General features: G+C 37.4%; 1 protein-coding gene across 1 annotated transcript in view; it reads left to right on the forward strand.

Annotated features, from left to right (window-relative positions):
• The window catches only part of NUP37 (nucleoporin 37), a 52,082-nt gene extending 46,629 nt beyond the window's left edge, over positions 1-5,453 (forward strand). Inside the window, exons 7-10 of the mRNA XM_005898604.2 lie at positions 1,359-1,540; positions 2,268-2,318; positions 4,576-4,669; positions 5,192-5,453. Coding sequence (XP_005898666.1) covers positions 1,359-1,540; positions 2,268-2,318; positions 4,576-4,669; positions 5,192-5,305 — 441 coding nt within the window. The 3' untranslated portion in view covers positions 5,306-5,453. The remainder of the gene's footprint in view (positions 1-1,358; positions 1,541-2,267; positions 2,319-4,575; positions 4,670-5,191) is intronic.
• The last annotated feature ends 9,546 nt before the right edge of the window (positions 5,454-14,999 follow it).

Here is a 14,999-nt window from a genome sequence, read left to right on the forward strand (position 1 = left end):
ACACCACAGTTCAAAAGCATCAATTCTTCGGCACTCAGCTTTCTTCACAGTCCAACTCTCATATCCATACATAACTACTGGAAAAACCATAGCCTTCACTAGACGGACCTTTGTTGGCAAAGAAATGTCTCTGCTTTTGAATATGCTATCTAGGTTGGTCATAACCAAGGAGTAAGCGTCTTTTTAATTTTATGGCTGCAGTCACCATCTGCAGTGATTTTGGAGCCCCAAAAAATAAAGTCTGACACTGTTTCCACTGTTTCCCCATGTATTTCCCATGAAGTGATGGGACCAGATGCCATGATCTTCGTTTTCTGAATGTTGAGCTTTAAGCCAACTTTTTCACTCTCCACTTTCACTTTCATCAAGAGGCTTTTTAGTTCCTCTTCACTTTCTGCTATAAGGGTGGTGTCATCTGCATGTCTGAGGTTATTGATATTTCTCCCGGCAATCTTGATTCCAGCTTGTGCTTCTTCCAGCCCAGCTTTTCTCATGATGTACTCGGCATATAAGTTAAATAAGCAGGGTGATAATATACAGCCTTGACATACTCCTTTCCCAATTTGAAACCAGTCTGTTGTTCCATGTCCAGTTCTAACTGTTACTTCCTGACCTGCATATAGGTTTCTCAAGAGGCCGGTCAGGTGGTCTAGTATTCCCATCTCTTGAAGAATTTTCCACAGTTTATTGTGATCCACACAGTCAAAGGCTTTAGCATAGTCAATAAAGAGCTACTTAGTATTCCTAAATGCAGGAAGACTGTGAGACGCCTTACGGAGAAAATACGTGTTAGATAAGCTTTATTCAGACATGAGTTGCAGTGCTGTTGCCTGTGACTTCTATGTTAATAAATCAATATGTATTAAATAAGATGTCTATAAACAGAAACAAGATTGTGTATTGATAAGGTGACAAAAATGTTGTGGTCAGAGACTCACAGGAACACAACCCTTTAATTTCCTTTAGGATCAGTGATTTGATAATTCACTAACTCAATGTTTGCAGCAACTTTATAAAGCCTTAACTACTGTGAATAACTCAACTGTGTATGTGTATATATATGTATATACTTAGAGTGAATCTTTATGCTCTTCTTCCTGGGGACTGTGTATAGTCATTTAAAATTGTACCCAGTTTTCTTGTGTCTTTCGTTTTGCCAGTTTCTTGTGAAGTTTTTTAATATTTGATACTTTTTTTTTCACCTAGGCTTATCTTATTTCCTTTGCATTTTACCTCCCTTTTGTAATATATACACATGTTTACATGTTACTGTATAAATGACATTGAATCTCTGTCTCCTTCTCAGATTTGACTAGTAAATTAGGTCATTGAATTCTCTTTGTTTTTCTGTCTTACAGCTGATGGTTGCAGAGAAGAATGGAACAATTCGGTTTTATGATCTTTTGGCTCAACAGGCTATTTTATCACTTGAATCAGAACAGATGCCATTAATGTCAGCACACTGGTGCTTAAAAAACACCTTCAAAGTTGGAGCTGTTGCAGGGAATGATTGGTTAATTTGGGATATTACTCGATCCAGGTACTTCCTTAGTATATTTATCTATTATTTACCAAAAAATCAGTCACTATTGCTAAATGATCCATTGACCTATTCTTGTATACCTGGGCCACATTGTAAAGCAAAAATAAGACTCTCCTACAAAAGGGCCAGAGTTAATGGGCTTTTACATAACAGTCATGGGTTTTACAGATTTACTTTGAGAGTAACAGAAAGAATAATGCAGAGGAGATCTTTCATTGAGGGTGTGTGTGTCTGTGTGTGTGTGTGTGTGTGTATGTATGTGCACGTGCGCACACACAGTCATGTCTGACTCTTTGCGACCCCATAAGACTGTAGCCCAACAGGCTCCCCTGTCCATGGAATTTTCCAAGCAAGAATACTGGAGCAAGTTGCCATTTCCTACTCCAGGGAATCTTCCTGACCCAGGGATCCAACTTGCATCTCCTGCATTGGCAGGTGGATTCTTTTACCACTGAGCTACCTGGGAATCCATTAAGCAATGTTTGCTTATGTTTAAAAAAAAATAAGAACACTGACCCTGTTAAATGATGTTGTTCTATAATGGTTCTAAATCATGTTCATATCTTCAGCTATTTTAATTCAGTGCTTATTTGGAATTTTGTCACAGTTTAAGTACCTTGGGCATTGTGTCCTTTAAAGAGAAAATAACCCTGTAATCCTTAATTTAAGTTCACCTACCTGAGACCAACACATAATTCATAAGATGCAAAATAATATCTTTTAGTTACCCTCAAGATAAGAGACCTGTCCACATGGATCGAGCCTGCTTATTCAGGTAATGTACCATTGTTGGGGTGGGGGGGGCAGTTATAATTTGATTTTTGTATTTGATTACTTTGTTCATGCTGTGCCAACTTCTAGAATATGTTTCTAGTCCTCTCCTTTGCACTGAATTTTTCTTTTTTTCTGGTTATTTTATAAATGGATGTTTTGCTTTGTTTTTTTTTTGTTTTGTTTTTTTTTTGGTCTGGATGAGAGATTGTTTTCCAATATTTTCTTTGAAAATGTTTATAAAATACAGAATGTTACTACTCCACTAATTCCACCTCAACAATTGAGAGCATATGCTTTCGTAATTTTTCTGCTGATAAAGATGTAAAATGTAGGTGGGCCCATGTCTATGCATGTAAACTACATCCATTATTGTCCTCAAGTGAGAACACACTGGATATTATAGACCTGTGGCTTTTTTTCCACTTAATGTGCTTGTTTTTCATTTCATTCATTTTTACATAATATTGCACTGTATAGTGTAGTCTTGGAAAATTTACTAACAGAGACTAAAATCAGTAGAACATTTATTATATGCTGCCGCTGCTGCTAAGTTGCTTCAGTCGTGTCCGACTCTGTGCGACCCCATGGACTGCAGCCCACCAGGCTTCTCTGTCCATGGGATTCTCCAGGCAAGAACACTGGAGTGGGTTGCCATTTCCTCCTCCAGTGCATGAAAGTGAAAAGTGAAAGTGAAGTCGCTCAGTCGTATCCGATTCTTAGCGACCCCATGGACTGCAGCCTACCAGGCTCCTCTGTCCATGGGATTTTCCAGGCAAGAGTACTGTATTTCATCAAATCTAAAATACCCCCAATGAAACTGTAGAACCTAAGGACAGTATTATTTTCTGTATTCCTAAGAAAAAAATGTATTCAACTAAATGTAAGCATGGCCTAGATTATAAGGTGAATCTTGATTTCAGAGATGTGAGCAAATACACATTTTTAAATCAACAAACTCTAGACTCACAGACATAGAAAACTTTTGGTTACAAAAGGGGAAAGAGGGGGAGAGGAGGAGATAAACTTGGAGTTTGGGATTAACACATACACACTATTATATATAAAATAGATTACCAAAAAGGATCTGCTGTATAGCACAGGGGATATTTTGTAATCACCTATAAAGGAAAAGAATTTGAAAAGAAATACATATATATGTATATATAAAATATATGAATAACTGAATAACCGTGCTGTACACCTAAAACTAACATAATATTATAGATCAACTATACTTCAGTTTTAATTTTTTTTCCCCAGTTGCTAAAAATAAAACCAGCAAACTATGGTACTTAAGTCTAAAGGAGGTCATCTCAGGATTGGTTTATGTCATTAAGTATTCAGATCTTTCCATCTGTTATCCTCAGTGGCAAGGCTTTGACTTGGTGCTTCCCAGTTGCAAGATGACTTTCAGTGTTCCAGACACCATAGCCTCATACCATGTTGTCCAAAATAAGAGGAGAGGAAGGAGCCACTCCCCTTTTATTGGGGATTGCTATCTTTGCCTTATACCAATTGTCTCTTACCCCTTGGGGTCAGACACCCTGTGCCAGGCCCCAGCTGGGGTTCAGTTAGCTCAGAAACAGGGCAGAATGCCTGTTGGACAGCAACTAATAATATCTACCACACATTAAAGTATTAGCTAGACTTATAGCCTTTTTTTTTTTTTTTTTTTTTGGTCAAGGAATCTTTTTTTTTTCCCCTCATAGCTCCCCTACTGCACTTATTATTGTGGCACACTTGTTGCTGGAGGTCCATTAACACTTGGTGGTTCATTGATTCAATGTATTCCAATGTCTGTTTTGCCTTAATACTTCAATATTTAAACATCTATGTATTCTAGGTGTTTACTTGATTCAAAGGAATTTAAACTCATGAGTTTATCATTAATTTTAAAACAAATATCAATAAGAATTTTAAATGTATTGGGTTTTTAATGTATTGTGCTGTGAAATATTTTTTGTCTGATTCCTTGTTTGTATCTCCTGCCATATTGTCAGACTTTTGGGATCTGCTGACTTTGTGTAACCCTGAAATTTAATGAAGTGACCCATGATAAGCAATTAATAAACATTCTCAGAATGAGAAAATATTTATAGCTAACTTCCCTGAAATTCCCAGTCTGATGGTAAATCCATATTATTAAATTTAGACTTATAAAATTAGCATTTTGGTACAAAGAGAAATAACCAATTTTAGAAAAGCTTGTGTTTGTGTATAGGATTCTGTACTTATTTTCATCCTTTGTCTTTTCTTAGATGGTCCACAGTTAATGAAAACTTATTTGCAACCACTGGTTATCCTGGCAAAATGATGAGTCAATTTCAGATTCATCATTTAGGACATCCTCAGGTAATGTGGTGATGTTTGATGGCATATGTGTTTTTAAATTTGTGTTTTCTACTTTTCCACTTACAGCTCCCCAGATTTGTAATACGTAAGTAACTAAAGGATTTATGAAAGAAGAGAAATTTCTCTCTTCTTTCATAAAAAAACATCAAAAAAGAGAAAGCCTTTTTTGATGTTTAAATCACCAATGGTAACGGACTTTTTGCTAATATTCACATACGAAGTATTTTATTTCTTCTATTTCCTCCTTCATTTAAATATAATTGTGCTTGCCTGGTTGGTTTAGACTCTGAAAATGTTTGTGTCTAGGCTGCACCAGTTATCCGTAGTTGATTTGTACACTTCATTCCAGTCAGTTACAAACAAATACTATGTATTTCACCTATGAGGGAGCACATTTTTTAATTCTGTTGCCACTATAAACAAAGACAGTTTTTCAACGTACTTCTTGTTTTTGAAAGGTAGTTTTTATTTATTAATGTTGGTGATGTATTGAACTTCTTTAATCCTTCACATATTTTATAGCCCATCCTCGTTGGCTCTGTGGCTGTTGGATCTGGCCTTTCCTGGCATAGAACTCTTCCACTGTGTGCAATCGGAAGTGACCACAAGCTGTTGTTTTGGGTGACTGAAATGTAGAATAAATTTTCTATGTACTTAGATCCATAAAACTGTATTATTAGTACATATTTGGGAGAATTTCTTATTTTTATATCAAATATATACTGTAAGATCTAGAAATGTTCCAGTTGTTGGCTTTTGTTAAATAAAATATTGATGGTTTGAAAAATCATTTTCCTGTTCTATTCTATGTATGTGTGTGGTTTTCTTTTTTTTTTTTTTTTTCTAAGTCAGCTTTTAAGACTATGACTAACTCAGCAGCTCTAGGAAAGAGAGATGATTAGGGAAGCTTAATGCTTTTGATTTTATCACAGGATTTTCCAAACTGTATCTTATGTTCTATACCTTAAATATATGCTACTTTCCTAATTCTCAAAGACATAAACATTTACAAAAGGGAAAAAAGGCCTCTCCTTTCACCATTATTCTGAAAATTGGTTGAATGTATTAAATGTATGTGTGGGTAAATGTATAGGCATTTTCTGTTACTATATACATACACAGGAGACATAAGAGACGTGTGTTCAGTCCCTGGATAGGGAAGATCCCCTGTAGGAGGAAATAACAACCACTCCAATATTCTTGTCTAGAAAATTCCATGGGCAGAGGAGCCTGGCAGGCTACAGTCCATAGAGTCACAAAGAGTCAGACACAACTGAGTGACTTTAACCTCATAAATATAGGAGTCTTATTACAACTTTCTCAGTAATTATAAAGGATTACTATTCAATTTAATATAAGAAATGATTTTCTTATATCATGTTATCAGTCTGCTTATTACTATATACTAATTCCTTTTGATTGGGTGTCTCATCATTCTCAGAACATTTGGTATATGGGATAAAGCTTACCCTAGAAAATAACTTATGATGTAATAACGTTAACAATCTCCACCTTTTATAAATCTTCACCATTCTTACCAAAGTTGAATGTTTTTGAGATGGCACCTGGTGGCAATAGAACTACATACACCCTCTTCACAGTCATTGAAGTAAACATTGTTTAAGGCAGCCATGTCATGTGATCTAGTCAGAAGCGTATAATACAGCTAAATAAATTTCTACAAACTCTCCATTCCTACAAATTAATGCCCTCTCTGAAGCTGCATTTCCACCTATAAAATGGAGATGGGAATCACTGTCTCATGGAGTTACTGTGAGGATTAAGTAAAGGTGAATGAAGATACCTAACATGTCCAGCACAGATTTGTAAGTAATATTAATTTATTTCAGAGATGAATAATTCTTATTTTTGAAGAACTGGGGATTAATGCAAATAAATGTTCAAGTTTTCTTTTCATAAGACATCTTAAGTATCTTATGACACATCTTATGAAATCAAAATTATCTTTGAGAGATACAGAATTGTTACAGGTAAATTTTTTTTTTTTTTAGTAAAATCTTGTAATCATGTACATGTATAAACTGCTACATGTGTTTAATTATAAGGAAAAATTGTATAGCATAGCAGTTCAGTTCAGTCACTCAGTCATGTCCGACTCTTTGCGACCCCATGGACTACAGCACGCCAGGCTTCCCTGTCCATCACCAACTCCTGGAGCTACTCAAACTCATGTCCATCGAGTCAGTGATGCCATCCAACCATCTCATCCTTTGTTGTCCCCTTCTCCTCCTGCCTTCAATCCCAGCATGGGGGTCTTTTCCAATGAGTCAATTCTTCACATCAGGTTGAATAGCATAGCAGTTTATTGAATACAGTAAAATATTATTACCAAATATTAAAAATATTTTACCCCTTCATAAGTAGATTTTTAACTTAAGGCAAAGTTGAAGGAATTTTGACATGGTTCCCTTTTACAGTCTCTGTGAGGGGATAGAGAACCCTAAAAGCGTGAAGATAGACCAAAGACTTTGTAAGAGTTTGTCATTTTAGGGTGTATTTCAAAAATGATAAATTGGGTCAGTATATTTGAAAATTGTCTTATACTTAGGAATTGAGTGGACTTAGGAATAGAGGTTGGAGAAGTATGTTGGGGCTTGGGTATTGGGGTATCTTGGAGATGGATCCTCTGGAATAAGGGCTTACCCATTTATAAAAGTTATCCAATGAAACTACCCACTGGGCCTGGTGTCTGTAGGGAACATACTGGGGGAAAACTCATGGTGATTGTGTGAATACAGTTCTGCCAAAGAGAGGCAGGAAGTGTTACCCTCAAAAGAGAAAAGGTGATTACATCTGTAAATTAAGGTGACTCTGAGATAAGACATTCTCAAGAAATGAGAGGGATGTCTTTAGCCCTTTGGGAGTGGTATGCATTTTATCCTGAGTAAACTTGAGACTATTTCAGATCCTAAAAGGTGATGCTGTTAAAGTGCGCACTCAATATGCCAGCAAATTTGAAAAACTCAGCAGTGGCCACAGGACTGGAAAAGGTCAGTTTTCATTCCAGTCCCTAAGAAAGGCAATGTCAAAGGATGCTCAAACTACTGCACAGTTGCACTCATCTTAACATGCTAGCATGTTAAGTACTGCTCAAAATTTTAAGCATTTTAACATGCTAGCATGTTAAAGTACTGCTCAAAATTTTCCAAGCCAAGCTTCAACAGTGTGAACCATGAACTTCCAGATGTTCAAGCTGGATTTAGAAAAGGCAGAGGAAGCAGAGATCAAATTGCCAACATCTGTTGGATCATTGAAAAAGCAAGAGAGTTCCAGAAAAACATCTGCTTTATTGACTATGCCAAAGTCTTTGACTGTGTGGATCACAATAAACTGTGGAAAATTCTTCAAGAGATGGGAATACCAGACCACCTGACCTGCCTCCTGAGAAATCTGTATGCAGGTCAGGAAGCAACAGTTAGAACTGGACATGGAACAACAGACTGCTTCCAAATAGGGAAAGGAGTACGTCAAGGCTGTATATTGTCACCCTGCTTATTTAACTTCTGTGCAGAGTACATCATGAGAAATGCTGGGCTGGAAGAAGCACAAGTTGGAATCAAGATGCTGGGAGAAATATCAATGACCTCAGATATGCAGATGACACCACACTTATGGCAGAAAGGGAAGAAGAACTAAAGAGCCTCTTGATGAAAGAGGAGAGTGAAAAAGTTGGCTTAAAGCTCAACATTCAGAAAACTAAGATCATGGTATCTGGTCCCATCACTTCATGGCAAATAGATGGGGAAACGATGGAAACAGTGACAAACGTTATTTTCTTGGTCTCCAAAGTCAACTGCAGATGGTGACTGCAGCCATGAAATTCAAAGACGCTTGCTCCTTTGAAGAAAAGCTATGATAGACCTAGACAGCATATTAAAAAGCAGAGACATTACTTTGCCAGCAAAGGTTCATCTAGTCAGAGCTTTGGTTTTTCTAGTAATCAGGTATAGATGTGAGACTTGGACTATAAAGACAGCCGAACACCAAAGAACTGATGGTTTTGAACTGTGGTTTTGGAGAAGACTCTTGAGAGTCACTTGGACAGCAAGGAGATCCAACCAGTCTATCCTAAAGGAAATCAGTCCTGAATATTCATTGGAAGGACTGATGCTGAAGTTGAAACTCCAATACTTTGGTCACCTAATGTGAAGAACTGATTCATTTGAAAAGACCCTGATGCTTGGAAAGAATGAAGGTGGGAGGACAAGGGGATGACAGAGGATGAGATGGTTGGATGGCCTCACTGACTCAATGGACATGAGTTTGCGTAAACTCTGGGATTGGTGATGGACAGGGAAGCCTGGTGTGCTGCAATCCATGGGGTCAGAGTCTGACACGACTGAGGAACTGAACTGAACTGACTGAAGCATTGAGAATTCTAACCTCTTTGTTTAGATCTCATATATAGGCTATTTGACCATTTCCCAGCTTCTACTTTGTTAAACTTACTGTGTTCAATTATTGGGTTGGCCAACAAGTACTTTAAATGGTACAAAGATATTCTTTTTCCTTAGTAAACTTTGTTCTTAGTAAACTGTGTTTAAATTAAACTAAGATGGGAGGAAATGTTTGATTGGGAATTAACTATTGGTCATCACTTCTAATTCCTGATAAATAATACAAGACCTGATTGTGTATGTGTCCCCTAGTTTTAGTTTTTCCATATTTGTTTATAAATATGCTTAAGAGGTTTCTCTTTGTTGAATAAGTTTTCCTCAGGATTCCTTCTCTTACAAACATTTTAGAAAGAAGAAAAAAAGGTTGTGCTTATGTTCTAAAACTTGTATTATTTAGGACTGTTGAAGCAAAAGTCAGGACATCACAAATCTGCAAGATGTCAGAACTAAATCCTACCCTTTCAAAATGATGGGATCATAAGTCTCATTTTATTTTTATGATTTGGCTTTTATGTTATGAGTATTTCAATGTCTCTCCCATGCCAAAAACACAAAATCGTACACCCGTGCTCTCCAATTTGTTTCTTTGGTAATTTGTGACTACATATTGACACTGACCTTGAAATGTTCCTGTTGCTGTTTTAAATCTCATGTCAGTGGAGAAGAAATTGAAATCTGGTTTCCACATTTGTGTCTGGTTTTCTGTAATTGTCCAAAATCTGACATTATCCCAGAAATGCTGATTGGGAGGTTATGAGACAGTATTGTGCCCAAGACTAATTTCTGAACAGAGAAATTTGCTCCAAATTATTCCCCATATTTTTTGTACCTCAAAAAATTAAACTCAGTTTAACCCAACTTTAGACCATACCAGTAATATCCTTGGTTCTAGGCCCAAATAAAAATTTTTAAGTAAAAACGATCATTATGATAGTCCATTTCCATACATTCTTGATGAGAGCTTGCTCAGGCCCTCAGAAGCAGCATTCTGTTCCAGTATATTCTATCAAGCTATTGTTTTGCTCAACAGCAGGGACAGGAGAGAACAACAACCTTGCTGGTTCAAAAACATTTATGTTTAACAGGCATCTAAAAAGAATTTCAAACAAGCTAACATTTGTTTCTAATTATACATCTAAAGAAATGTGCTATTTAAAACATAGGTAGAAGTTTTGTTATTATTAATGTGGCTTTAATTTATAGCTACCATTTGTTCACTAAGCACAGTAACACAACAAAATAATTAGGATATCAGCTTTGAGGATCTCATTTCACAAAAGGAAAAACGAGCACACATTTGATGACATATCCATTACTCAGACTCAACAGAACCAATTTCTTTTGCATGCACTGACACAGACTTCATAGGAAATCAGAAACATTGAATTGTCTTGCTGACCTACTCGGCTGTTCTTTAAACTACATTAGTAAAAACAATTGTTGACCTTATGAGGATCCAGTTACATTTGCCTGACAATTTCTCTGGATGACCTTATTTCTGTTTTCACTTATGTCTTTGTTATATAGCTATTTGCCTTGTTGACCAACTTGTAACAGAATACACTACCTTGGGACTTGTAACACACACAAAGCTTATAAAATCCATATGAACACTGGTAAGTAAAAGTGAGGTCACCAGGTTTCTCAGCCTTTGCAAACAGTTTGAGTAACCGATAGACTTAAAGATCTATGAAACAAGCATTTCTATCAACTGCAGTTTTAGTGCTGTATTGAACTGAGTGTTTCCTCCCTTTGTAATAAAAGACAGTAAATGCTGTTGATCCCTTTGCTTCTAATGGTGGCTAAACACAAAACTTTCATCTTTCTTATAAACACAGCTGTTGTCCTATCAGTAAGCCAAATCCAGACAAGATTAGACTTTGGCCAAAATTAAGGTTAATCTCTGCAACCATCTGAAGAAGAACTTTCTAATACTGTTTTAGGAAATCTGTTTTTGAGACTGTATAAAGGAAATCAGACCCAGACAACTAACTTCCAAATAAGCCAGAGACAACTAGTGGTAAATTAGACCACAGTGATAAGGTAGAGACTGTCTAAACAAATTTTTGGTTCATTTTTACTTAGACTATAACTGTAAGAAATTAATTTCTTAGTTGACGTTTAAGTTTAAACCAGACCAATAGAAATTATTTTAAAATAACTTTCAGAGATCTTTTCTTTAATGTTTCTTGTTTAATTGCTAGTTCTTTCTTCCACTAGAACTAATGAAAACTAGGTGTTTATTTTTTTTCTCTGAAATGGATGCTGGCAATTTGGTCTCTGGTTCCTCTGCCTTTTCTAAATCCGGCTTGTACATCTAGAGGTACTAGGTTCACACACCATTGAAGCCTAGGTGGAAGGATTTTGAGGGCTACCTTGCTAGCATGTGAAAAGAGTGCAATTGTACAGTAGTTTGAACATCCTTTGGCATTACTTTCTTTGGGATTGCAATGAAAACAGCTTTTCCAGTCCTGTAGTCACTAATGAGTTTTCCAAATTTGATGGCATATTCAGTGCAGCACTTAAACAGCATTATCTTTCAGGATTTTGCCAACATCCGGTGGATTGTAGAAAAAGCAAGGAAATTCCAGAAAAATATCTATTTCTGCTTCATTGACTATGCTGAAGCCTTTGACTGTGTGAATCACAACAAACTGTGGAATATTCTTTAAAAAATGAGAATACCAAACCCTTTAAAAAGCTGGCTTAAACCTCAACATTCAAAAAACTAAGATCATGGCAGCCAGTCCCATTACTTCATGGCAAATAGATGGGGAAACAATGGAAACCATGACAAACTTTATTTTCTTGGGCTCCAAAATCACTGCAGATGGTGACTGCAGCCATGAAATTAAAAGATGCTTGCTCCTTGGAAGAAAAGCTATGACAGACCTAGAAAGCATATTAAAAAGCAGAGACATTACTTTGCCAGCAAAGGTCCGCAAAGTCAAAGCTACGGTTTTTCCAGTAATCATGTATAAATGTGAGAGACCACAAAGAAGTATGAGCTCTGAAGAATGAATGCTTTTGAACTGTAGTGTGGGAGAAGACTCTTGAGAGTCCCTTGGACTGCAACGAGGTCAAACCAGACAATCCTAAAAGAAATCAAGCCTGAACATTCATTGGAAGGACTGATGCTAAAGCTGAAGCTCCAACAATTTGGCCACCTGATGCGAAGAGCTGACTCATTTGAAAAGACCCTGATGCTGGGAAAGATTGAGGGCAGGAGAAGGGGATGACAGAGGACAAGATGGTTGGATGGCATCACCGACTCAATGGACATGAGTTTGAGCAAGCTCTGGGAGATGGTGAAGGACAAGGAAGCCTGGAGTGCTGCAGTCCATGGGGTCACAAAGAGTCGGACATGACGGAGCAACTGAACAACAACAATACCAGACCACCTTATCTGTCTCCAGAGAAATCTATATGCAGGTCAAGAAGCAACAGTTAAAAACCAGACATGAAACAACGGACTAGTTCAAAATTGGGAAAGGAGTACATCAAGGATGTAAATTGTCACCCTGCTTATTTAACTTATATACAGACTACATCATGAGAAATGCCACGCTGGATGAATCACAAGCTGGAATCAAGATTGCTGGGAGAAATATCAAGAACCTCAGATATGCAGATGATACCACTCTAATGGCAGAAAGCAAAAAGGAACTAAAGAGCTTTTTGATGAGGGTGAAAAACGAGAGTGAAAAGGGTACCTTAAAACTCAACATTTAAAAAACATGGCATCTGGTCCCATCACTTAAAGGCAAATAGATAGGGGAAAAGTGGAAACAGTAGCAGATTTAATTTTCTTGGGCTCAAAAATCACTGTGAGTGCAGCCATAAAATTAAAAGATGCTTGCACCTTGAAGAAAAGCTATGACAAACCTAAACAGTGTATTAATAAGCAGAGACATCACTTTGCCAACAAAGATCCATTTAGTCAAAGCTATGGTTTTTCCAGTAGTCATGTACAGATGCAAGAGTTGGACTGTAAAGAAAGGTGAGTACCGAAGAATTGATGCTGTTGAACTGTGGTATTGGAGAAGACTCTTGAGAGTCCCTCGGACTGCAACGAGATCAAACCAGTCCATCTTAAAGGAAATCAATCCTGAATATTCATTGGAAAGACTGATGCTGCAAATGAAGCTCCAATAATTTGGCCACCTGATGCTAAGAGCCAACTCATTGGAAAAGACCTTGATGCTGGGAAAGATTGAAGACAGGAGGAGAAGGGAGAAACAGAGGATGAGATGGTTGGATGGCATCACTAACTTGATAGACATGAGTTTGTACAAACTCTGGGAGATGTTGAATGGCAGGGAATCCTGGAGTGCTGCAGTTCATGGGGTGACAAAGAGCCAAAATGACTTAGAGACTGAAAAACAACAACAAAGTGTTTATATATAACAGATAAAATAACTCAGACACATTTTATTATGAAAGTAAAAGTCACTCAGTTGTGTCCGACTCTTTGTCACCCCATGGAATAGTCTATGGAATTCTCCAGGCCAGTATACTGAAGTGGGTAGCTGTTCCCTTCTCCAGGGGATCCTCCCTACCCAAGGATTGAACCCAGGTCTGCCACACTGCAGGCAGATTCTCTACCAGGTGAGCCACCAGGGAAGCCCATGTTTTATTATAATTGTGTAATAGCTTGGCTTGGTTTCCAGCCTACCAAAAAAGGGGGTGGGGGGAGAGGATTCCATTAAGATGTAAATTGTCTGGCATTTTAGATACTTTGCTAAAAGTTCTGTAGGACTGATCCTCCTGCACGTTGGACACAAGTGCCTCCAGCTGTGTTGTGAGCAGCTAACTTTGCTCTGTTCTCTCCAAATTGATGTACTAAAGAGAACATTTGTGGGAGCATCCTTCACTTGAAATCTGTAGAGTTCTAATGAGATTTGCCTGGGAAAGTAAAAAACCTGATCATATATACAGCTAGCTGCTTCAGCGGTCTCACCCCATCCTGGACCTCCCCACACCAAGTACATGAACCCATGTACTTGGACCCATGGAGCAATTCTGAAATTCTGTTAGTGTTTTTGACCTATTCCTTTCCCTATCATTCTACCCACCTACCACAGTAACTAAGATGTGTTTGCATGTATGTATAATCTTTACAAAACCCTGGGTCATTGCTTCCCAACCTGTTGATTGCAAATAACTGGGAGAATATGAAATATTGGAAGAGTTTGTCAATCATCTTACCACTATCATAATCCTCTTCTTCCTTGGAAGCTGTGAACTCCTGGGGTGCTAAGATAACACAGATGGCCCCCAAATCAAACTGCCCACATAATTCTAACAGACGTTGACCTAAAGTGTCCTGCCATTTCCCACTTCCTCCCCCAAAACATCCATTAACAATAGAAGGAATGAGCCTGCCAATGAGGCCTTCCCTCCAGTTCAAAGAGTCTGGCTTTTGAAGATCTCATTCAGAATTCTTGAGAGGGTTAAAAAGTTCCCAGATACATCAAGGTGTGCCTGTCATCTTGATAACTATTTTGTGACCCAAGGTTTGGCTCGAGTTCAGATGAAAGCTAGAATATTTTATCCCTGCCTATGTAATATGTAAGGCAAGATTTTCTGAAGCAGGATATATTACAGGAAAATGAGTAGGACCTGGCCTAGAAAATAAAAGGAATTGAAATACTATCTTTGAATGAAAACTTGGGATTTTAAGATGGATTTCCAATATAATTAACCGATTTCCATTTAATATTCTCACTTTAAATCCTCAACAATGTATATGTATTTATTCAACAAATATTAAATATCGAGCCACAATCATCTGAGGTTCCTCAATATATATTTTTCTATTAAAAACAGCTTCTCATGCTGGAAAATATTGTGAACCACTTTGCTAGACTAACTGGCTCATACCTTCTGGCCCAATCATTTTTTAAAGGGTA

This window comes from Bos mutus, chromosome 5 (genome assembly GCF_027580195.1).
Source record: "Bos mutus isolate GX-2022 chromosome 5, NWIPB_WYAK_1.1, whole genome shotgun sequence".
Classification (NCBI taxonomy): domain Eukaryota; kingdom Metazoa; phylum Chordata; class Mammalia; order Artiodactyla; family Bovidae; genus Bos; species Bos mutus.